General features: G+C 37.0%; 2 protein-coding genes and 1 pseudogene across 2 annotated transcripts; 1 reads left to right on the top strand and 2 right to left on the bottom strand.

Annotated features, from left to right (window-relative positions):
* Positions 1 to 6,422: 6,422 nt before the first annotated feature.
* Positions 6,423 to 6,899, bottom strand: LOC108985289. Its single transcript, XM_018957538.1, has one exon. The coding sequence runs from the start codon at positions 6,897 to 6,899 to the stop codon at positions 6,423 to 6,425; it is 477 nt and encodes a 158-aa protein (XP_018813083.1).
* Positions 6,900 to 23,389: 16,490 nt separating this feature from the next.
* On the bottom strand, positions 23,390 to 24,556 carry LOC108985291 (annotated as a pseudogene).
* A 506-nt stretch (positions 24,557 to 25,062) lies between these two features.
* LOC108985292 lies at positions 25,063 to 26,078 on the top strand. The gene is made up of 2 exons (XM_018957539.1): positions 25,063 to 25,804; positions 25,942 to 26,078. Exons 1-2 carry the CDS (start codon positions 25,063 to 25,065, stop codon positions 26,076 to 26,078), a joined length of 879 nt encoding a protein of 292 aa, XP_018813084.1.
* The last annotated feature ends 440 nt before the right edge of the window (positions 26,079 to 26,518 follow it).

Below are 26,518 nucleotides of genomic sequence, written 5' to 3'. Positions count from 1 at the left end.
CATCTGAAATATTATGAAGATTAACGGGGTGAGTTATCAACAACTCAGTAAGCAGAGAGCATATACTAGCATGTAAACATGAGCATTTATAACATTTGATAAGCCGAACAGAACATTTACTTTCAGAATGTAGAAACAAAACTTGTACAAAAACATTAGAGCGAAATTTTCAGAAAAATGAACTTATTCCAAAAATAGAATCCGTTGACATTTCTAAACTGAAACATTATAATCTTATCTTCATTTAATATCACATCGGGACAATACCATGTTTAACCCCCGTGGTAGGGTTATAAACCACCATTATACCCGTGGCTGGGCCATATTCCATGTTTCACCCCCGTGGTAGGGTTATAAACCACCATTATACCCGTGGCTGGGCCATTTTCCATGTTTCACCCCCGTGGTAGGGTTATAAACCACCATTATACCCGTGGCTGGGCCATTTTCCATGTTTCACCCCCGTGGTAGGGTTATAAACCACCATTATACCCGTGGCTGGGCCTTAACAGAAACAGAACGGATTTCATCGAAAATCCGGTTACAATCATATACAGAATCAGAACATCATGCCAAGATTCTCAGATGATACCTCATATCAAAACAAAACATTGAAAGGCTTCAGATCATTTCACATGTTCGAGATAAACATAAACAAAATATTCTCATTTGTTCATAACAAAACTTCCAGATTTTCATATTCGCTCTTTTACATAGTTCAGAAATAAAGTACACAAAACTTGCTCATGTCTACACTAGTCATGACAGAAAAACATTTTCCCTTATATAAAATTTATGCATATGCAGAATAAACATTTGAGGTTGTTTTCAGATCATCTCTTTCAAAAATAAACACATTTATTCTCAAAGTCAACCTCCTTTCATTTATTTTATGCAAAACTAGTATATAAACCCCGCTTACCTGGACTTCTTAGCTTTTCAGAAATTTCTTCAAAAAAATGTTGAGTCGACTAATAATCGTCACCTATAAAAAAAATAATCACACAATTTCCGTAAGTTTTCAACCAATTACGGATTTCCATATTTAAGCCTAAGCTTCTAAAATAATCTATCTTAATTTCTCAAAACTTAAAAAATCTTCATAATCCCAAAGTATATCATTACTTCATAAAATCACCAATATCCACCACAACCCACGTCATACACAAAACACCAATATTTAAACCCGAACAGCCAACAAATCTCATAGTCTAAACCAATCATACTAACAACTCCATCACCCAATCCAATCAACCCCGTTACTCCTCGGACTCAGTCCGGCAAAACCAACCAGCAATTAAAATACAGTGTAATGTGCTAGTGCAAAAATACATTAAATTCACGAGAATTCTTTGAAAAAAATACTTACATTGCTATATAATGATTTCCGAAGGATCACGAAACTGAAAAAGGCGACGTCTGAGCAACACCACAGTGTAAAATACACTGTGGCCGTGGGTCACAAATACCTACTTTTCAACGGAGACAAACGAAGACCCCAAAATGATAGGGTAGGGCCTAGAGAGGTCGGTGAAGCCAATGGTGGTGGTGGTTTGCCGTGGGTGGCGGCGCAAGGGGTGTTTTAAGGCCAAAGGCCGAAATCGGAAATGGGCTTGGTGGGCTTCACCGGTGACGGATCGGAGCCGGGGTTGGGTCCAAAGGGTTGCCAAGAGGTCGGGGATGAAGTGGTAGGAAGATGGTGGCCGGTGGTGGAACGACGGCGGCGCAGCGGCGGAAAGAGTGCCGCGGCTTCGTGGGTCTCGTGGTGGCTAACGGCGGCACAAGGGAGGCTAAAAATGGAGGGGTAGCTTCGTCGGCGGCAGGGGAAACGGAGGGGCTGGGCGGTGTCGACCACCGCCGGCGGACGGCGGTGCTGGGAGGGAGAGAAGGAAACGGGCGGAGGAGAGGAGAGAGAGAGATCGCGCAGGAGAGAAGAAACCGAAGGAAAAAGGAGAAAAGAAAAAAAAAAGGAAAAGAAAAGGAGAGGAAAGAAAAAGAGGGGAAAAGAAATGAGGTCCAATCCTCATAACTTGGGTCACGAAAATGATCCAACGGAAACGATTTTAAAACAGCAAGTAAAATAAAATAATTCAAACGTAATGATTAAAATGAAAATAAATAATTAAACCCCACAACAAGTTAATTTAATTTGAGAAGAAATTTAAACGCATAAAAATAATTAATTTAGAGAAAGCACTTCAAAAATAATTTTCACGGAATTAAAATCATAAAAATAACACAACTATAAATCCAACAATTTTAAAACAAGAGAATAAATTTTTGAATAAATAATAAAAATCCTTCAGTAAAAAATTACACTAAAATACGGGGTGTTACATCTGCACCACGCACTCTTAGGGATTATTTGCAGCCCACTCGCACTGCTACACCATCATGCATTATTTTACCTGATGATGCACATAATTTTTCTATTAAGCATGGCATTATGTCAGTGATACCTCAGTTCCACGGGATGGATTCTGAGAGTCCTTATCAGCACTTGACAGATTTTGAGTTGGCCTGAACTACTTTTATCAATAGAGCCACTACTGATGAATTTATTAGACTTCGTTTATTTCCTTTCTCTTTAAAGGACAAAGTGAAGATTTGGTTTAATTATTTGAGGCCTAATTCTATCTCTAGTTGGTCTGATATGAAACATGAGTTCTTACAAAAAAAAAAAAATCCTTTTCAGAGAACTCAGTATTTACAAGAGCGAATCAGTCAGTTCAATCAGAAATCTAACGAGAATTTCCAGGCTAGTTGGGAAAGGTTTAAGGATTTGGTGAACATCTATCCACATCATGGTTTTGAATCCTGGAGGTTGGTGAATTATTTTTATACTGGTCTCACTTCACAATGCATGTAACACCCTAATCGCGAAGGTCTGGAGAGTTAGCTCTTAATATTTAAAATTTACTTAAATAACACAACTATAAAATCCATAAATTATTTAAAATATTAATCCACTTAATCAATCTAAAAATCTAAGTTCCTCCCTTGCGACAATAAAGAAATTCCCAATAACAGAAATTAGAAATTCTCCAAAAACTCGAAAACATCCTCAAATCAACAAATCAAATACCCGAAAAAAATAAATCAGTTTACTAACTATGACTCTCAAATAAGCATTTGTACCCTTAGGCACTTATTTCACTACGATCATCACACCTTGCTAAACTTTCTACTCTTGTTCTCCAGCTGAACAATCAAAATTATCTGAAAAATTGGAGATAAGGGGTGAGTTATCAACAACTTAGTAAGTAGAGGACATATACTAGTGTGTAAACATGAGTATTTACAGAGTTCAGAATGCAGAACAAAAATATTTTCTTTTAGAATGTAGAATCAGAATAATGTTTTCAAAAAGCAGCGTCAGAACATGTTCATCTTATCATATCAGAACAAATACCATGTTTAACCCCCGTGGTAGGGTTGTGCAAATCTTGGTAGCCAACCGAGCAGAAACAGAATGTAAAAAAATAAGCTCATGTCTACATAAGTCATGACAGAAAATAATTTCTTCTTAAACAAAATTTCATGAGTAAGGCAGAACAAATAACTGAGGTAGTTCAAATTTCTTTCCAACATCAAATATGTATATTTTCCAAAAAAATAACATCAGCTCATTTTATTTTAATGCAAAGTTTAGCATAGGAACCCCGCTTACTTGGACTTCTTATCTTTTTTCGAAAATTCCTGCAAAATGTCGAATAGTAATTAATCGTCACCTATAAAATAATCACGTAATTCTCGTAAATTTCCAACTAATCTCATATTTCAATATTTAATCCTAAACTTCCAAAATAACTTATTTAATTCCTCAAAACCTAAAATTTCAAATCATCACTGTTGATTTAATAACTATGACAAAAACATTTAAAAGTCAGACCTATTTATTATTGAAAATCAACTATAAAGTTTAATACTGGATAATATAATTATCCCAAAATATATTTTTTAAAATCAACCATAACTATTTTTTAAATAGACTAAAACATATCTAAAATGTAAAAATAACACTACACCAATATTGTTTACTCTTAAAATAAAGCTTTACTTAATAACATGTTAAAATACTTAAGCGATTTAAGGTAAGTACAAGTAAAAATTTCGTTAAATAATAATAAACAAATAGCTTTAATCGTAATTTAAATGTTTTAAAAAAATACACAATTACTAAAATAATTTGCTACCAATAGTACAATTGAAAATCCTATTATTTTCTGTAAACTTTTCTTATACCACCCGTTTAAACCACATAAAAACATACTTAATATAACCAAAAATATCAACTTGAACACATTCAATAATGAGGGTAAAATTGTAATTCCTTATTCAAATACTATGCAAAAATATAATTTTACGTAGACTGGAAATGCATTCATGCAGTCTCGGTGCAACTATCGGCGAGAACAGGGGCGCGAGGTACTCACCGCGAAGGGAGGAGCTACACGCGACGCGGCGAAGAAGGTCACGGTGGTGAGGCACTGAGAGAGAGAGAGATAAGTGAGAGAGAGAGGTATGAGAGCACCGAGAAGGAGACGGAGACAGAGGGCTCCTTACAGAGAGACTTACACGCCGCGACGGCCTAGGTGGCTATCGACGGTGGCACGGCTAGGCGTGGCTGAGATGCTGGACTATGGGTTCCCTTTGAGACGCGGAGGAGATGCCCGAAAGGGTTGGTAGTGCGAAACTGCCGTGCTTGGAAGAGCAACCAAATGCTCTGTTTTTCGAACCCAAAACAGAGGAGTTTCAGTGCACTCTGCAGATGGTTGTTCTCGGCACTCTAGTGGTGGTGCAGCGGTGTACGGCGGAGGAGGTGGACTACCAGTGATAGTCAAGAGGAGGTGACGCACGGCGAGGTGGAGTTGTGATCCTTGGAGATGCAATGCATGCACATTTGCGTCAATTTCATTTGGGAGAAGCGTGTAATCTGGACGGTGCAGCGGCTAGGTTGAAGAGGCTAGCAACGACTGCAATGAGTGGGTACAGTGGGTGATGGAGGCTGAGGCATAAAAAAGAAGAAGCGGCAACTCTAGGTTTTCGTTGAGGAGAAGAACACACATATATAGATGAATGGATGACCAAAAAAAATAAAACCCTAGAGAGCCTAGAGAGAGACGTGTGCACGAATGTGTCGTATGTGTGCATGGAGTGGACGAGAGGAAACCCTACAGGAATTAAAAAAATATAGACGGAAAGAGAAATAAATAAATAAACATGCGGGAAAAAAAATTAAGGTGTGAAAAAAATATAAATATAAATAAAATGAGCTTGACTTGGTCCGGGTGTTACATTCTCCTCCCCTTAAAAAAATTTCGTCCTCGAAATTTGTTACTCCTAAAGCAAAGTCCAAATATTTATCCGCTACAACCATTCTATGCCTACTTCAAACGTCAATCATATTTTCGAACCAAATTAATAATCCAAAATTTGTCGAACCTAAAATTCCAAATTCTATCCCTCAAATATTGTTGATCGTATTCTCCCATATTTTCTCTAGGCATACACGTTGGCACATACTGCCTTTTAAAGTCTAGAATATAAACCTCAATAATACAATTAAATGCCCAAAAATAAATTTCAAATTCTCCACCTAATATAAAACCTCAATAAATAACGAAATAAACTCTCAAACTATCATATCACTCACCAAACCATGCTTCCGTTGCTCACTCTTACAACTTATAGTCCTAAAAACATTGAATCTCATACCTCGGAAAAGCACTAACCCCCGCATTTACAACTAACTAACAGAGAACTCTTAAAACAATATAGTATAATCAAAAGTTCCAAGCTTAAGTCCTGAATAACCTCGATTCACAAATTTCAAATCCTTAGAAAATCTACTCTCAACCAAACTTTAATATTCTAAGCTATCCTATAAGAACAGTTCCATACAATCATAACTAATCTCGACTCAATCAAAAAGATTTCAAGGAGAAATAGAGTGAGATACTTGTGATCTCATTGTTGTCATTTTCAGCATCTTTAGATGTCAGTGCGAACACTCGGGCCAGTCTCATTCTATGTTGATTATTACCCTGATTCGCTTGTTGGGAACCTGGATGTGGGTTAGGCTTCTTGTTGCTTGTCAGCAGCAAAGGGCATTCCCTGATAAGATGTCCGGTCTTACCGCATCGAAAACACGCCCCCATTTCCCTTCTGCACTCTCCAATATGTGCACGATTACAAAACTTACATAGGCTGTTTGATTGATTTACTTGCATTTGCTTTTGCCCCGAGTTGCTCCCATCATTTCTCTTTTTCCACGGCCCTTGATCCATTGCAAATTGAGACCCCTGTGGTGTAGTCCTCTTCCTCTGTTCTAGTAGTGTTGCGCTTCTTTGAAGGCTCTGCTCAAATACTGTGGCCTTATTCACCAACTCTGAAAAATTCCGAATTTGAAAGCCCACAATTCATTCATCAATCTTTTCATTCAGCCCTTGTTCAAACTTATGCGCATTCTTCTCCTCATCAGGGATCAAATATGCAGCAAAGCGTGATAACTCGATAAATCTAGCTGCGTACTGGTGTACTGTCATAGCTCCCTCTACCAAATTAGCGAACTCCATAGCCTTGTCGTCTCGGACTGAGGTTGGGAAAAAGCATTCTAGAAAGATTTGCTTGAAGTGCAGCCAACGGACTATTTCCGTCCCCTCCGCTTCTCTGATGGTTCTTTTAGAAATCCACAATCTTTTTGCTTCTCCCGTTAGTTTGAAAGCAGAAATTAGAACCTTCTGTTCGTCCATGCAGTTTATAATGCGGAGTATCTCCTCAATATCTTGGATCCAGTCTTCCGCTAAGGTTGCATCACCCCGACCATCGAAGGTGGGAGGATGCATTCTATTAAACTGTTCTATGGTGCATCCCCATTCATCATTTGTCGCATTCATACCCGATACACTTCTTTCTCGATGACGAGGTGGCATCCTGCCAACTTGGATTATTAAAAGAAAAAAAAAAACATTACAAGAATAAAGGGTTTGTACAAAACAAGCAAATGATGATAATAGTAAAAACAAACATAAAATACATATAAAAAAATTGCACAAGCAATAGTAGTAACTCTATATAACTCCAGACTCTAAACCTTCCATCCTGTCAAAAGTCTTATATGCGGTCTACAAAACCGAACCGAACCTCAATCAACATGAACATCTTAGAATATCTATAAAAATTCCTACCCTTCAAATTCTCTAAAATATCTTGTCTAACACCTGAGACTTCCAATACCCTAAGTACCCATAAAATCACCTCCTATAGCTCACAAATGTCTACACCACGACTCTGAAAATTAATTCCTCAAAGTCATGATCCAGCGCCTACAAGAATTCTAAAACCTTAACTCTCATTAATCACCTCATTGTAGTATGCATAATCTCTAACCTGTCTCCGATACCAACTGTAACGCCCCGATTCCGAAGGTCCGGAGAGTTAGCTCTTAATATTTAAAATTTACTTAAATAACACAACTATAAAATCCAGAAATTCCTTAAAATATTAATCCACTTAATCAATACAAAAATCTAAGTTCCTCCATGGCGACAATAAAGAAATTCTCAATAACATAAATTAGAAATTCTCTAAAAACTCGAAAACATCCTCAACTCATCAAATCAAATACCCCAAAAAAATAAATCAGTTTACTAACTACGACTCTCAAATAAGCATTTGTACCCTTAGGCACTTATTCCACTACGATCATCACACCTTACTAAACTTTCCACTCTTGTTTTCCAGCTGAACCATCAAAATTATCTGAAAAATAATTGGAGATAAGGGGTGAGTTATCAACAGCTCAGTAAACATAAAACATATACTAGTGTGTAAATATGAGCATTTACTGAGTTCAGTATGCAGAACAAAAATATTTTCTTTCAGAATGCAGAATCATAATCATGTTTTCAAAATGCAGCGTCAGAACATGTTATCAAAAATATCATAGCGAAAGTTTGAAAATATTCATAAACAAAATCCCTTTGGCATAGCATAAACTGAAACATCACATCTTATCTTATCATATCAGAACAAATACCATGTTTAACCCCCTTGGTAGGGTTGTACAAACCCCGGTTGCTAACCGAGCAGAAACAAAATGTGAAAAATAAGCTCATGTCTACACCAGTCATGACAGAAAATAATTTCTTCTTAAACAGAATCTCATGAGTAATGTAGAACAAATAACTAAGGTAGTTCAAATTTCTTTTCAACATCAAATATGTATATTTTCCAAAAAAATAACCTCAGCTCATTTTATTTTAATACAAAGTCTAGCATAGGAATCCCGCTTACCTGGACTTAGCTTTTTTCAGAAATTCCTTCAAAATGTCGAATAGTAATTAATCGTCACCTGTAAAATAATCACGTAATTCTCGTAAATTTCCAATTAATCTCATATTTCGATATTTAATCCTAAGCTTCTAAAATAACTTATTTAATTCCTCAAAACCTAAAATTTCGAATCATCACTTTCTAAAATCATCACTGTTGATTTAATAACTATGACAAAAACATTTAAAAGTCAGACCTATTTATTAGTGAAAATCAACTATAAAGTTTAATACTTGATAATATAATTATCCCAAAATATATTTTTTAAAATAAACCATAACTATTTCCTAAATGGACTAAAACATATCTAAAATGTAAAAATAACATTACACCAATATTGTTTACTCTTAAAATAAACATTTACTTAATAACATGTTAAAATACTTAAGCGATTTAAGGTAAGTCAAGTAAAAATTTCGTTAAATAATAATAAGCCAATAGCTTTAATCATAATTTAAATATTTAAAAAAAAAATACACAATTACTAAAATAATTTGCAACCAATAGTACAATTGAAAATCCTATTATTTTCTGAAAATTTTCTTATACCACCCGTATAAACCACGTAAAAACAGACTGAATATAACAAGAAATATCAACTTGAACACATTCAATAATAAGGGTAAAACTGTAATTCCTTATTCAAATACTATGCAAAAATATAAGTTCATGTAGACTGGAAACGCATTCATGCAGTCTCGATGCAACTATCGGCGAGAACAGGGGCGCGAGGTACTCACCGCGAAGGGAGGAGCTGCGCGTGACACGGCGAAGAAGGTCACGGTGGTGAGGCACTGAGAGAGACAGAGATAAGTGAGAGAGAGTGGTATGAGAGCACTGAGAAGGAGATGGAGACAGAGGGCTCCTTACCGAGAGACTTACACTCCGCGACGGCCTGAGTGGCTATCGAATATGGCACGGCTAGGCATGGTTGAGATGCTGGACTATGGGTTCCCTTTGCGTCACAGAGGAGATGCCTGAAAGGGTTGGTAGTGTGAAACTGCGGTGCTTGGAGGAGCAACCAAATGCTCTATTTTTCAGACCCAAAATAGAGGCGTTTTGGTGCACTCTGCAGATGGTTGTTCTCAGCACTCTGGTGGTGGTGCAGTGGTGTACGGCGGAGGAGGTGGACTACCAGTGATGGTCAAGAGGAGGTGACGCATGGCGAGGTGGAGTTGAGATCCGTGGAGATGCAATGCATGCACGGTTGCGTCGATTTCGTTTGGGAGCAACGTGTAATCTAGATGGTGCAGCGGCTAGGTTGAAGAGGCTAGCAGCGACTGCAACGAGTGGGTACAGTGGGTGATGGAGGCTGAGGCGTGAAAAAGAAGAAGCGGCAACTCTAGGTCTTCGTTGAGGATGAAGAACGCACAAATATATAGATGAATGGATGACAAAAAAAAAATAAAACCCTAGAGAGCCAAGAGAGAGACGTGTGCGCGAATGTGTCGTGTGTGTGCATGGAGTGGTGAGAGGAAACCCTACAGGAATTAAAAAAATATAGACAGAAAGATAAATAAATAAATAAACATGCAGGAAAAAAAATTAACGTGTAAAAAAAATAAATGTAAATATAAATATAAATATAAATAAAATGAGCTTGACTCGGTCCGGGTGTTACAATGCAAGCAGTTTATTCAGACTATGTGCAATTGAGAATTCTTTAGAAAGGAACCTGATGAAGCATTGCCATTTTTTGACTATCATGCTGAGAGCGCACAATAATGGAACACTCGCACTGATCAAGTTTTATTGACAGCACAACCACTGAGGGCTATTTCTGGTGGGGGCAGAATGAGCTTAAGGAGGACACTAATGTTCAAGCCCAAATAGCTACATTGACTAGAAGATTAGAGGTCATGGAGATGGAAAAAGTGAAGGCCGTGAAAACAGTAGAGGCATGTTCTTTATGTGATGATTCAAACCACAAGATCCAAGATTGTCCAATTATGCCAGTATTTCAGGAGAGTGGCTCTAAGCAGATGCAATCAGCAAACTGGGTTAATAGAGCACAAAATTAGCCTTTGTCTAATACATATAATCCAAGGTGGAGGAATTACCCTAATTTCTCATGGAGGAATGATCAGCCTAGCCTGTCTCTGCCACCTTCTCAGCAGCCATTTCATCAGGCTGCTCCTCAGCACTAGTATCAATCGTATTAGAGTTCTCAGAGCTATCCTTTTGTAGCACCTCTAGGATTTCAACCTCATGTAGCTGCACATAATTCTTAGCCTCAATCATTTGCGAAGAAGTCTCTAGATGGCAGTATGGCACAAATGGTCAATACACTTCAACAATTCATGCAGATTTAGGCCACCACAAACAATCAGAACACTCAGGCCATAAATGACTTGCGGGGCACCATCAACCAGATGATCACGACAATGAGCACTCTAGAGAAAGGGAAATTCCCAGCACAGCCTCAGCCTAATCCTGAAGTATATCAGCAACAACAACAGCAAGTGCATAATGTCTCAGGGGAGGTTTTTGAGACAACGGAGGCCGTTCTTACTTTGAGAAGTGGAAAGGAAGTTCCCCAACCAGAGATGACTATGGACACACAGGTAGTTGCTCCTACACCTGAAGATACAACAGAGACTAGTGAAGCTGAAAAAGAACCAGAGGAAGTGAGACTAGAGCTAAAGAAGCCTGTGAGTGCAGATGCTGAAACTAGTATGGGGTACCAACCTGTGGTTCCCCATCCTCAAAGATTGGCACCTGGCCAAAAGAACAAATACCACACTGAGATTCAGGAGATTTTCAAGTAAGTAAAGATTAATATCCCACTCTTGGATGCCATACAACAAGTTCCTTCATATGCAAAATTTCTAAAGGACTTGTGCACAGTGAAGAGGAAGCTGAATGTAAAGAAGAAAGCTTTCCTAACCGAGTAAGTCAGCGCATTGATATTGAGCGAGCTCCTCAGAAGTTTGGAGATCCCGACTCTCCCCACATTTCCATTATGATTGGTGAGTCACGCATTGGGAGAGCTCTATTTGATTTGGGGAGTAGTGTGAACTTGCTACCTTTCTCAGTGTATGAGCAGTTGGGATTAGGTGAACTAAATAAAACCTCCACCAAGCTATAGTTAGCTGACATATCAATCAAGGTGCCAAGGGGTATTGGAGAGAATGTACTGGTCCAGGTGGACAAATTTTACTACCTTGTGGATTTTGTAGTTCTTGATATGCAGCAGCCAACCACTACTATTTACCAGATGCCTGTCATACTTGGCCATTCCTTGCTACCTCCAATGCACTGATAAATTGTTGACGTGGAATGCTGAAACTCACATTCGAGAATATGACATTGGAAATGAATGTGTTCAATACTTGCAAGATGCCTGGGGATTGTGACGAGTCAGAAGTGCATGTTGTTGAAGTGATTTCAGAGCTTGAAGAAATAAAGAGAGAGGCCTACGATAATTCCTGCTTGGCGAAGGAGCGAATGAAGGTCTTGCATGACAAGAAGATCCATGACAAACATCTTGTTCCTGATCAGAAAGTGCTCCTCTACAATTCAAAACTTCATTTTTTTTTCTAGGAAGCCGAAATCCCGATGGAGTGGGCCGTACATTGTAAATAAGGTTCATCTTCACGGGACGGTAGATATTGTCAATCTGAAGAATGGAAATAGCTTCATTGTCAATGTATAACGTCTAAAACCGTTTCTGAAGGTCTTTGATCCACACGAAGAGATCTTGCTTGTGCAAGATTCCAGGGAAGTCCTTTGATCTTTTCACCCTTTATAGCTTTCTTTACTTGCATTTTATTTTTCTTATTTGTTGTTTTGCTTTGATTTTATATTTCATGTTGATTTGTTTTTTGTTTTGCTTGCTTATTTCTGTGCACCTTGTTTCTTTCATTTGATTCATTGAGGACCTTGTCTCTCACTAGTTGGGGGGTAGCGTGTGTGCACAGATATTAAAAAAAAAAAAAATTAATATGATGTGCATTGATACATATATGATTGACACACACTCTATTTATGGTATTTTGTGAAATCTGAGCATTTTGGTAGAGTAGTTGAGTGGAATTATTTTGTGAAGATTTATTTTCAAGCTTAAGCATAGAGGATGATTTTTGATGCATCATATTTTGTTGATGTGTACCTTGAAATACCGGGATGCTATACTTATTGAGATAAGACTTGATAAGATTTTTGTAGAATGAAGGGCAAATTTTGAAGGACAATTTACACATGCTTACGCTTGTAGTGTTCCTTATTTACTGTTCACTGATTTAACACAAGAGAAGTAAACTACAGGACTATTGAGCCATGCTTAAAAAAAAGAAAAAAAAGAGAAGAAGAAGAAAATGAAAAGAAAAAAAAAAAGAGATTTAAAAAGATTAGGAAAAAAAAAAAGGAAAAAAGGCGACTTAGTGAGCTTTCCTGAGTAAAGGGTTAGAAACAGTTACCCAAGACTTTGGGGGTTGAGTGTTCAACCTTTAAAAATAGAGCTGGCATGAAAACTGCTAGTCCCTTGGGTTTTGAGGTAGTTAGAATCAGCAATGATTAATCTTAAGGTTGAAAAATCCTATGACAAATCATGGCTAGTAATGAGAAACACAACCAGTTTAGCTCCATACACACATTTGAGTTCTGGGACATTTGCCTCAATCCTATGTGAAAGATTGTTGAGATAGTCTTTGTAGGTATAGCTCTTCGGGGTTGAGTAGTAACGTGTCACTTTTGTGAGAATTTAGAATTGTGTTTGATTGTTTCTGTTTGGATTTCGATCTTTATGCAATATTCATCTCAATTAATTTTCACTATTTTGCTCAAAGATTAGCAAAACGCTAGTTGGGGGGTGTGATTGAGTTGAATTATTGCATATTTTATACATTTAGAACCAATATATTTTATTTATTTCATTACATTATTATTGATTTTAGATGAAAAAATAGTTAAGATGAATAAATCCGAGTTGTGATTTAAATTGATTAATAGCATGATTTATGCTTAATTTTATAACTTGTGATTTAATTAGACAATGTTCATTCACATGCACAACATATTTTTGATATTCTATTATTCTTATTTTATAATATTTCTAATTTCTATTATTTTATTTCTAATTTCAAATTGAAAGGACTTTCAAGTGGACAAGACGTTGGAACAACATAAGAACTTTCAACGAGTATAGGACTCTTCAAATAAAGATAATGATGGGGTTTAAGAGTAATTCGGATTAGAGTCCAAAATGAGTTAGGAGACAGAATGGATATACTTTAGTATTTTAATCATAACTTTCCATTCAAATATCGGATTGATACGATTCTTGATGTGTTGGAAATGTATCTTAAAGGGCTACAAAGTTGTTGCTAATAACAATTTCCAAATTCGAACTCCTAAAGCGCGTATTTGGCTGTCAAGTTGAGTCCTAAAATTTAAGCGATTTTGTGTGTGAGAATATGAAGATATTAGGGTTTCTTTCCTACCCTATCAAAATTATAGGATTTGAAGAAGAAGAATAACTTGAGAAAGTGACTGGTGATGGGGTTGAGCTAATTTTTGTATACTCTTCATGAATCAAGTTATTCTTGTTTTAGTTCATAAAGAATATACTAATGCTACTTTACTCCTCCATTACGTGGTTAGTTGATCTCTCTTTAGATGACACATGGAGTAATTTCAACACTTGGTTACTCAATATTTTCTCATTGATGTATTATTTTTAAGTTTTGATTGATATGTACTTATTTTTGTGCATTCTTAAGTACTGGTTGCAAGAAAGGAAAGCAAAATACATACATATATTTCTTCTACTTCCACTTCTAAGTATTTATTGCTCATGTTCTAGGGATGACAGTTGTAGTTTCAAACACTTTGATATGGGTAAAGATATATTTGTGGTCGTTATTCCATTGTAATGATATATCCATTTGCTTGTCAAATTCCTTGATATGCAGACCTATGCTATTATTTCAGCTCAACCAATCATGAGGTCTGAAAAATGTCTATGACCACATCACCTTGCACTCCATATGTATGGATATATTACCCATTGAGTATACTTTTATTACCTATTGTACTGCTATTATCTCATCAAGAGTGATACAATTGGTGTAGAACTTGTCATTCTATATATGCTTCATTAAACTAGTTCTGAACTCATATAGAAAAATTATGGCAGATTCATCAACCTCTGGTTAGTGCAAATCAGTTTGAGCATGACTTCTAAATGGCTTGTGCTTAATGTAGTGAGCTTTATAAAACTTGATGAAGTCCATCTTTTCTCATCTTTACTTCTAATTTTTTCTTAACTATTCTCTATGGAATATGGTTATCTTTATGCCTTGAGCATCAGTACATTCACACCGGAATCTTCTACGATCAAGTAAGAATCAGAATACGGAAAGCAGTAATCATGTTGCAGTGCATAGAGGGCTTTAAGCATTTAGGTGCTTCCCTACAACGGGATGACCCTAATCATAGCTTTGTTGTCTGAGTATGTCGTGGCTACAATTGAGGCAAGTAAAAAACATTTAATTTTCATAAATATGATGTGGTTGAAAACTAATTGATAGTTCGGATAACATTAATTGAATTGTACACTCGACATGGCATTTGGAGAAGCACCAATATACATGGCATTTGTTTACCATGGTACTCATTATTATTCCATTAACCCCCTTCAGGATGCATCAAATTCTTGGGGTTTGTCTATTAGCTTCCTCAGCATAATATTACTACCAATTGTGGGAAATGCAACAAAATATGCAGGAGCAATCATATTTGCTTTCAAGATCAAGTTGGTGAGTACTATATATATTGGAATTGGCTTTAATTTTCCTGTGTGCCATTTTATTTTGAAATAACAACATGATTGTTAATCTAATTAGTGAAATCTTTTGGGCTCAAATGCAGGATATAACTTTAGATGTTGCTTTGGAGTCTGCAGCTCAAATTGCAATGTTTGTGGTGAGAATTTAAAACAGAAGCTAGCTGCATCAATTAAAGCTTTCTTCATGAACTTTTGAAAAAAATACTAAGCAAATATACATACTGGTAAATATTAAGCAATATTTGTGGTGAGACATAAAACATGACATGAAACAAAAAAGGAGTCTGATTGTTGATTTTGGGGTTTATCATTTCCTTATACTTTCACAGGAACTTTGCAGTTATGATTTTGTAGGATAAGACTAATGGCTGGAATGAAGAATGTTGCTCATATACAAGCTCAAATAGAGAAAGTTGGGGAAGATGCTCATCTTTAGGAGGCACTGATAAAGAATCTTTTGTAGCCTGCACAGCTGCTAGTAATGGCCATCAGGTCTCTCTCTCTCTCTCTCTCTCTCTCTCATGCATGTGTTGGCATACATTTCCTAACGAACTTTTATTTTTTTCTAAACACACTGTTTCAAGTCTCGTCATCTTGAGGCATATCCAGAACAATTGTACTCTGTTTTTTCTCAAAATTTCCATGAGTTGAAGGGTGTACTTTGCCATTGTGTTATTTAGTCTATTTTTTCTCATGAGTTGAAGAGTGTACTTTGCCATTCTATTTTTGCTTTGCTATTATTGTACTTGATGTACATCAAGTACAATTATAAGATTACAACCATGCATGATATATGCAAAACTACTAGTCGACATCCATCACATAGATCTCTGTTATTCTCAACTAACAAGCTCATGATGGAAACAAACAAGGAACTTGACACAGCTGACATAATAGCCAACAACAACTTACCACATTTATCCTACAAATAAGAATTTTTAATCAAATAATACCAAATTCTAGCGCCAACACTAGCAAGCAATAAATATGTCGATATATATATATATATAAATAGTGATAAATAATAAGTTACTAGATTTTAGGGCCCATTACCATACCATATGTCCTCATAGAAGAACTTCTTGTCTTTAATCCATGTATTCTGTTTGCAAATAGAGTGCAATGACGACAAGATCCATCATGCAGTTGGACTTAACATGATGAATGCTTTGCCATTATCATTTAACAATCCGAGATACAAATGACACCCATTAATTTATGCCAATTATTTTGAGGTACTTGATTTATTTAATTAGTCATTATGTTCCACATTATATATTAAGTCGGTGTCAAGAATTCTCCTGGGCAGGATGAACATCCAGTTTTGAGTGTGAATTACATTGATAAGTGTTTGGCATTTTTACATCCATTTTGTTGTAGTAATTACTATATAACCGAACTTAGTTCCTTAGACTAGTTGCATCAGATTGTTAATACCGAAAGTTAATGAAGAAGTTGTTCGTTCTAATGGCACGGACTTGCTCTTTTGGTTTTGCAATTGTGCATTACTGCTTCTTGAAGAAAATCCCATTCCCATGTTGTGGAAGTCAAAGAAACAAATGAAGGAGATATGATTTAAGCAGTTGTTGTAACACCCAGACCCAAAATTTGTACAGATGGACTGTGATTTTTTTTTAATTTATTTGGAGATCTATGCCGTTTATTTATTATTATTTTTATTATTATTTTTTTCTCCCCGCTTGTTTTGTTTATTTTTTTTCGTTTCCGTCTCTTTCCGTTTATATTATTTTTTTTCGCACGGCTTATATTTATTTTTTTTCCGTCGCACAGCATGCATACGCACGTTTTCGTTCACGGCATGCTTGCACACACACGTCCCTCTTGCACGTCCCGCGTTCGGTTGGTTTTCATCTAGGGTTTTCTTTTCATGTTCAATCATCTACTTATTTTCATACGAAGAAGGCTCGCGCCGCTGCCTTCCCACGCCGAACCATAGCCCAGTTTTTCCTCCTCAGCCTCCATCCCCTCGGTTCCTCGCACCCCGAGTCGTGCAGCACCCCAAAGTTTATCTGCGTACCGCGACGCCGTCCCAGCAGCACCGCAGCCTGTCCTCACCCTTTCGGAGAGCACCACGCCAGTTAACAGAAAAGCCTCTGCCTTCAGCCTACCGTGCACCGAGTTGCATACCACGGGAAGCCACCGCAGCCGCCGAGTCCATACCTCCTTAAGCCGCCGTAAACCTGCACGAAACCACCGTGCCCACTGCCCTATCACGCGAAGCTGTCGCCTAGTGTTCCCGTAGCCTCTACAGCAAGCATCGGACTGCTCTGTTTTGTTATCCAAAAACAGAGCATTTCCAGCCACCTTGAGCCGCTGAAAGCATCCTCCACCGAAGCTCTTCCGCGCTGTGCCCACACAGAAACTGCCGAGGAGGACGTCTCAGCACCCCTGTCCGCCGCACGCAGCCTTTGTTTCCCCGGTAAGCTCACGCCATTTCTTGTTGGTGTCTCCATTCTCTCGGTCTCTCCCTCTTTCTCTCACCGTCTCTCTCTCGGTTTCAGCTCTCTCTCTCTCTCTCCCAGTGCACCGCCGCAGTACCCACCACCACTAGCGCACCCGCCCAGCTCCGTCGCAGCTCCACTCCTCTCGGTAGGTCCTCCGTTACTCTTCAACCGCGCGGCATGGTCACGTTGCTTGGCTTGTATGGTTGTTCCGTAGACTTTCCGTAGTTTAGGAAATATTTTTGTCTGATAATTACTTTTTTACCCTTTGTGGGATGTATAGGATATTGTACTGAGTTTATATAGTTTTTTTTTAAATTATACTATGTGCAACGATTATTTTATTGAAAGTGTATTTTGAACATTTTATTTATGATTAAAGTAAATCACTTAAGTATTTTTTTTTTTATGTTATTAAGTAAAGGTTTATTTTAAGAGTAAACATTATTGGTGTTTTTAGATAATGGTGGTATTATAGGAAATTTTTAGAATTCTAGGTTTTGAGGATTTAAATAGGTTCTTAGGTTCAAATACGAAATACGTGATTGATTGAGAATTTACGGGAATTACTTGATTATTTTATAGGTGACGATTAATTATTGTCCGACGTTTTGAGGAATTTCGAAAAAGCTAAGAAGTTCAGGTAAGCGGGGTTCCTATGCTAGACTTTGCATTAAATAAAATGAACTGAGGTCCTTTTTGGAAAATGTGCATGTTCTGCTATGAAAAGAAATTTGAAAACAACCTCAGATATTTGTTCTGCATTACTCATGAGATTCTGTTTAAGAATAACGTATTTTCTGTCATGACTGGTGTAAACATGAGCTTATTTTTGATATTTTATTTCTGAACTTTGAAAATGAGAGCGAATATGAAATTTGTGCATAAATTATGTGGTGATATGATTTTGTTCTGTTCCGAAAAATTTTGTTCAGTACATTGTTTGGAAAAGACGTGATTTCTGAAAACCTTTGGCATGACTCTCTGATTCTGAATTTGATTCTGTTTCTGTTCTGTTCAGTTACGGCCCTGCCACGGGTGATAATAGTGGCATACGGCCCAACCACGGGTAATAATAGTGGATACGGCCCAACCACGGGTTATAATAGTGGATACGGCCCAACCACGGGTAATAATAGTGGATACGGCCCTGCCACGGGTTATAGTAGTGGTCTCTGTTTTGAGTGCACACCTTGGTGACAGAGTGTTTTATGTTCTGCTTGGCTATCCGCAGATGCACAACCCTACCACGGGGGTTATACATGGCCTCTGTTCTGATATGATGTTTTGATGATGACGATGATCATTTATGCTATGCCAAAGAATATTTTGAATGAAATTATTTCTAAATCTTCGCTCTGATATTTTAATAACATGTTCTGCTTCCGCACTCTGAAAATGAAAATGTTTTGTTCTGCATTCTGATTTCTGTAAATGCTCATGTTTATACACTGGTATATGTTCTCTGCTTACTGAGTTGTTGATAACTCACCCCCCTTATCTCCATAATATTTCAGATGATATTGATGGTTCGGCTGAGGATCAGTATTAAAGTCTATGGAAAAGATTAGCATTGATTTATTGTTGGGTATCTCATGATATTAGTGTTGGTGTTAGAGGTTATTTATCTTTCTTAAGTTTACTTCAATGGATTTAGACGGTTTATGGAGACTATGTTAATGTTTTATTATTCCTAGTTATTTGAGACATGAAGAAGAGTTGATTTTATTTGGGTTGTTGGATTGAATATTGGATAAATGAGTTTATTTAATTTATTTAATTGAAGTATTTACGTTCGATTTGAGGTTTGGTAAAATGGATATATTCTTGAATTTGGAAGTACTCTAGCCTTGTTAGAGTTGTTTATCAGGTGTTATGAGTTAACTCTCCGGACCCTCGGGGTCGGGGCGTTACAGTTGTAAATTAGATAGGGGAGGCTATTAGTTCCTTCAACCAAATCTATGGTGATTAAAAAAGCTTTAACTTTTACAGTCCCTATATCTTTAGAGCCTTGAATGTATAGAGTTTCAAAACTGTTTCATTATCAATTTCTTGGTCGCTGTCGACAACAGAACAAGAGTACTGCCTCTTTCTGGTTTTGATGTATCGTTTCCTTTCTTCATTTGGCCATGGTGTTTCATTTCCTTTCGCCAGTTTTCTCTGGTGCAATCTGGCTTCTTTACTTCAATATCAATATTTTTATAGATTCCTGGAATCTAATATAAATGATCACCATCTATGTTTAGTTACTTGGAGAAGTGCCATCCCAAAATGGGAACTTTCCTTTTAAGTCAAAACTCAGAGTAGTCCTTGTAAATATTGTTTGTTTTTCTGCATCAGATGGTATAAATATGTTATTCTGCAGAAGAAATTGATGAAAGTATGCTAAGTAGCATATGGGTATCTGTTAAGAACAGATGCTTGTACCTGCAGGCTGCAAGTCATTGTTTGCAAGCTCAACAATTTCTTTCTGGTGAAACCTAGACTACCTGTTCCATGAATATGTAAATGAAAGTGGTATATAGGAAAGGAAAGTGAGATAACAAGGCACCCGCTTGAGCTTAAATCCATCTCAAAAGTTATTTCCTTCTTGTAAAGAATATATCTTGAAAAGGAAAGTTGAAAATTTGTAAAAGAAAATTTGTTTTAGGATTTGAAATTGTTTATAGAGGCAAATGTTATTGTTTGGCCAGGAATTGAAACAATTTATAACCATGTGCAATTATGCACCTGGGTACGTGTGGTTCACTTAAACAATACCTTTTGACATAAAATACAGACTTATTGGTCCTGAAAATGCTCAAGTGGAATGAATGTCTTTTCTGACTTGTGTTGACTCATTGCAGTAGAATGTACTGTCTCAATAGTTTGGGATTTATATTGTGAGGTTTTGTGCATTATGTTCTGTATTTCCTTAAGATTTTTCTTTCATGCCAAGTTGATGATTGTGCCTTTATTGTTGGGCTAGTTTCACTTAGTCTCTTGTCATTGAATGAGTTCCTGTGTTGCTACAGGTGCAGAAGCAATGTTTGCTGACTTATGGCACTTCTTTGTGCATGCCATACAAGTTTCTTTTCTCTTCTAGTTGATAGGTTTATAGTTCTTTTAACTTCTGAAAGGCCCTGTGGCAAATTAGTGAACTTTTTAGCTTTATGGGGATGGAGATTTAGGTAATCTGCAATTTTTAGTGGCAAATGTGTTTCAATCACATAATACTCTGCTATAATTTTTTTTTCCTTCTCTTTGCCTCTTTTGGTCAGAAGCCATACAGCTTCATAAAGTTTCAAATTTGAATAAAATGGCTCTACCTCTGCACTTACTAGGATTGTGTAGAAGTGTGAATACAAAAATTTTATGCAAGCCAATATTGTTGCAATTACATAATCACTTGAATTTTTCTCTCATTATTGAAGTTTGAATACAAAGATTATAAGCTCATAATCACAGGAACTAAATATTAGTTTATTTATGCAAATATTTCATGTTTAATTTGGTTCTCAAATTATCTCCTCTACAACAATGACTATTAACTTGGCAAGAAAGCAAGAAATGGGATGACATGTATTTTATGGATGTAGGTTCTTAACCAACAACTCATTAAGTGGGGAAGTACCTCAATGGGTATTGGACAGCAAGACGAACTTGTGAGTCTACCTTAAGCTGAGTATCTTCATTTCATTTGGCTGTGAAAATTTCTATATACTGATGGATTTCTTGCTGCTGTCATTTTTTTTTCTTTAATTTTTGTTTTCTGGGTTGTGAGATTTTGAGACTCATTTGATAAATTGTGACATTTTATTCGATTTTCATTCTTTCTCAGTTGAAGAGGTATTGCATGCCTTCTTTGGATCATAACGACCTTTTTGGTTGTCAGTTGGGAAGAACATACATTCATACTTTCGTATTGATGTCCATGGAGTAGTTGGTTGCTATCATGTTAAAAAAGTATACATGGCAAGTGATATGCATTAAGTTTAAAAGAGTTAGCTAAGAAAATAAATGTAGGCTTATTGAGTATTGATACTTATTTCTACTCTTTTTAATAGTGAGAAGATCTTCTATTTTTAATCTTTTCTACTTAGCGTATTTATAATATATTGTAACAAATTTTGTATGCTTTAGGCTATGAAAGCCATCCTATTTCACTAGTATTTTTTTTTATTTTGTAACAGACTTTTTTTTATGACTAAAATTCGCAAACTGTTTATTTGTTGTCACAAATATTTATTTACGACGATTAACGTACGTCGCAAATAAGCTTTTAGCGTTGAACATTTTCGATGGAAAAGGCAAAAGATATTTGCGACGATTTTGTGACAGATGGAAATGTGTAATTGCAGCGAATAACGTTCGTCGCAAAAGGTCTTTATGGTTCCCATAAGCTTTTAGTGTTGAAACACATATTCGTTGGAAAAGGTTATTTCCAATTAACTTTTTTCTATTTCTAGCGATTATAATTCGTTGCAAATGAGATTTTCCAACGATTTAATAGGCAAACCGAATGGATATTTGTGGCGATTTATTTGGTATTTGCATAAATAAAGGCCGAAAAATGTAAGTATTTGCGGCGATTTTTGGTATTCACTAGGTTAAAACAGAAGTGAACAAACAAGTGCAACATACATGCAACGATTTATAAATCGCTGAGAATAGTTATATGCGGTGATTTAAGCACCTACTGTGAAAAATTTCAAATTCCAGAAAAAACTGATTTTCTTGTAGTGGTGTAATGTGCATTCAAATTCCAGAAAAAACCGATTTCCTGCTTAATTGAATATATATATATATATATATAGTCCATTTAATATAAAATATGAAGTAAGATGTAAATTAGATAATATCCATTCATTTAGTATTTATAAAGTAGAATATGAGTTTGATCATATCCAATATTACAGTGAAATAGAGGGGATGTTGTACATGGATTTGGGAATGAAATGCCCTCAATTTGTTTTGTATTTTTTTTTTCAAATTTTCGTGGCGATTGAAACCCTAATTTCCTCTCATTATATTCTGTTTATGGCGAACTCAAAGCCCTTTTTTTGTGATACAAACACGGAAAAAATGTTATCACAATTTTGAAAATCTGGTTCTTTCATAATTTCTTTCACATTTTTATTATCAATTTTAAAAACTTATTTATCATAATTAAGATAGGAGAATATTACTGTTCAGTCTATGTGACTTTGCATTTTTTTAACTTTTAAAGAGAATATTCCACCTGTGGTCTTCTTATTGATGCTGACATGACAGTCAACCGCCATATAAGCATTTCCATTGGGAGAATGACCAAGTCCTACGGAAGGACCAATTTGAAATTTAACCATAACTATAAGTGCTTGTTTTAAACTTTTTAAGCCAAATGCACGAATTTTGAGAAAGTGAAACCATAGGAACTTAAACATTAATTTTCCCTTAGAATAATCTCTAGTGATTATTTAATTAACAACCATTTGTATCAGTGTGCATGGAATCAATAGACCATGGTGTGCATTAAATATAAATATTGCACGTGAACCATCAAATGTAAAAATGATAGAAACCTGTTATGGGTTAATTTTGATCGATTCAATCAGAAAGTAGCTTCTGATGGCATATTATCACAAGAGAGTAGCATCATGCACCACCTCCCAAGAATGAATATATAGCCGTATGTGAAGATAGAGTGGCTGCATACAGAAAAGCACAAGAAATTTATATAATTTGCGCATTTTATTAATTTCTATATGTAATAATTCATTATTATTTGTTACACACTGAGTACATAGATTATTATTATATTTATTATAAAGAGAAGCTGGGAACGCATGCATGCATGCATAATTCTTGATCAAGTTGAAGGGCAGAAAGTGATAATGTAATTAGGTGCAGTGGAGTAGGTAAAGGTGTTGTTCAGCTCATCATAAGCATACCTATAAGCTTGAGGGCACTGGTTCTCAAAGATCATGGAGTAGTTCTTGGGAGGACATGTTTCTGGCTTATCAAAATCGCCAGTGCAGCAATATTGTGGCTGATTGAGCGTTGTGCATGCGCTCTTGCATGCGATCACGCTTCCATCCCCAACTTTCAGTTGCAGGTTTGTTGGGCAAACAGCATTGACATTGGTCGGGCAACTTGAGGTCTAGCAATCACCAGTCCCACCTTATATGCTCATTGAAATAGGCAGGTTGAAGCCATCGGCAAGGCTGATATCGTAAAATTCTTTCCCACCATTTTCTGCTATGTTTATTTTTACCAAAGATGCTGGCGGGACAGCACCGTTGCCATTGCATGCAACCTAGCCGGAGGCACAATCCGCAATAGTGCAAGAGAACCGTCCTCAGGCGTTTGTGGAGCAACCAATTCGTGCCCAAAACCGGCCTTTCTAGGGATCTTGGGCATCCAGTGATGTGGATGCTTTGGATGCTAACTAAAATCCAGTTGTTGATAGTTGAGGTTTCTGATCAGCAGTTAGGGTTCCTGGCCAAATGGTATTGGGGCAGTTGTTTGTGAAAGTTATTCTAGCACATTGAGCACCTGCAATATTCATAGACATGAAACATCAATCCAAATAATTCCTTGTCACCATGCATATATGTCGAACATGAAAGCAACATATCCATCTTAGATATATGCAGCAAATGATATTAGTCAAAGATATACCATTTCAGCTAGTAAATCACACATGCATGCTTATCACAATGCATGATACAGGTGCATATATATATATGCTATGAAATTGACATGGTATTCACGTTCTATTACAACATAATTAAACCTACTTATGCAAACAATCAATTTTCATTGGCGCGTCATTTTATGATAACATGAGTATACCACATGTCTGTTCCCTGACAGCATCTAATAATTATTCATTGTAAAGCGTTAAAGAAATTTTGATACTGATCATCATGATCACGAGGCATACCAGAGAGGAAAAAGAAAGCCAAGATGAGGTAGGAAACTGAAAGGCTAGGGTATTCTTCATCATTTCTAGATAGATAGGCCTTGTGCTAATTTAATTATGTAGTGTATAAGATTGAAAAGATAAGAGTAAGTAAACTGGTGGTATCATTGTTTCCTACATTTCATCTAGTAGCTAGATTAGATCTTGGAATTCATCCTAAGGGTAAAGAAAGCGAAACCAATAAAAATAACATTCATGCATGTGTGATGTTACTTTCCATAGATTCCTTGCCAACGCTCAAAGAACAGATCTCTTGAGCAAAAATGTATCCATGCAATTGGTTGTAGAACTTCTTAGCTAAACAAGTTATTCTCAAACAAAGCCAAAGCCAAAGTCAAAGAATCTAAAATGTTGTCGGTGTAATTAGTCCCAGTGTTAAGGCCAGCAAAGGCCCGTAGAAGAATAAAACTCATTTAACTAGGATTTGGAGTTAAGTTGAGCTTTGGAAACTTTTCCCTTTTTACCCTTTTTCTCTCTACCGAATAGGGTTTCTTGCTACCGCAAGGTTTTTAGCCTTTACGTGAGGCTGCATGGCAGCCGTTGATGGTAGCTCCGGTCGGCCTTCCTTTGCCGATTTGGTGGCTGCTATCCCTCAACCCATACCTGAGATGACCCATGCTCCCAGACCTCTGAAGATGGTGGAAGGAGAGGTATATTTCCAATTCACTAAAGAAGAGATTACACGTTCGGCGGAGCCTTTCCGCTATTCGGTAGTGCTTAAGTTTCTAAAGAATAGACCTTCGCTGGATGCTGTGAGGGCTTTCATTCACAGTCGTTGGGGTCTTACGGCCATTCCTGTTGTATCATCCATGAGGAGGCCTCGTAACGTCTTCGTATGCATGGCTAATGAAGTTGATTTCACCCAAGCATTATCGCAGGAGGTTTGTGAGATTAATGGAAACTTTTATTGTGCATTCAGATGGTCACCAGATTTTAATGAGGATGCAGCGCCTTCTAGGGTCCCAGTATGGGTTACCTTGCCGGGTCTCCCTCCAAACTTTTATCAAGAAGCTTTCTTGAACATACTGATGGCACCTATTGGAAGTTTCATCCGCCGTGACAATCCGACTCGGTGCGCAACAAGAACGGATGGTGCATGCTTATGTGTGGCAGTTGATGCTGCAAAACCTCTGCTGTCTCATTTCTGGATTGGAGCGCCTGGGCTACCTTCCAGTCGAAAGCAGGAAATTATCTATGAAACGCTCCCGGCATACTGCTCTTCTTGTAATATGCAGGGTCATAACGCAAGGACTTGTAATCCTGGGAAGGTTGGTAAGATTGGGGGCAGAAAAGTGATTAAAAAAGGTCAATCAGAGACAAAGATGCTGACAGATGATCAGGGGGTTGAGCAACTGTTGATAATGTGGAAATTCCCTCGATGGTTGTTGTGGAAAATATTGCTGTTGTAGAAAATATTATGAGGATGGAGCACGAAACAGAGGATGCTGGGGTGGGCAAGGTGACGGAGGCAGCAGATGTAGATCAGGTGCAGTTGGTCCCTGAGACGGAAGACTTGTCAATGCAGTTGGTAGATCAAATGGTGTAGTTGGTATCTGAGAAGGAGGAACAATCGATGCAGAGGATTGAATTAATTCCTCCTGTGAGCAATAGTGTGGTGCAAGTGTTTTCTCTTGATGAAACAGAGGCTGATACAGAATTAGTCTTAAATGTTGATGACCCAGATGGTGCTAGGAAGGTTACCGGTGCGTGTCATGTGGAGCTTTCTATGGATGAGAACCACAATTTGCCTGTGGAACAGATTAATATTACTGGTCTAAGAATAGAAAAGAAACAGTCAGCAGTGGAAGAGAAATCTGATGAGGAAGTTGGAGAAGAAATTTTGTTGTATGAGAATTGTTTTTCGGAACCGGAACTAGAACTGCAGCCAGGTTTTCTCACAAGTGAAAGAGTATTTTACTGAATCTGAGATGAATGAAGGTAAAAAGAGGAACAACAAAAAGAAATTTATTAAAATGCGTAGTTCTT

Source organism: Juglans regia, chromosome 6 (assembly GCF_001411555.2).
Source record: "Juglans regia cultivar Chandler chromosome 6, Walnut 2.0, whole genome shotgun sequence".
Lineage (NCBI taxonomy): Eukaryota > Viridiplantae > Streptophyta > Magnoliopsida > Fagales > Juglandaceae > Juglans > Juglans regia.
Note: the sequence above shows the minus strand (reverse complement) of the source record. Positions and strands in the feature narration are given on the sequence as shown.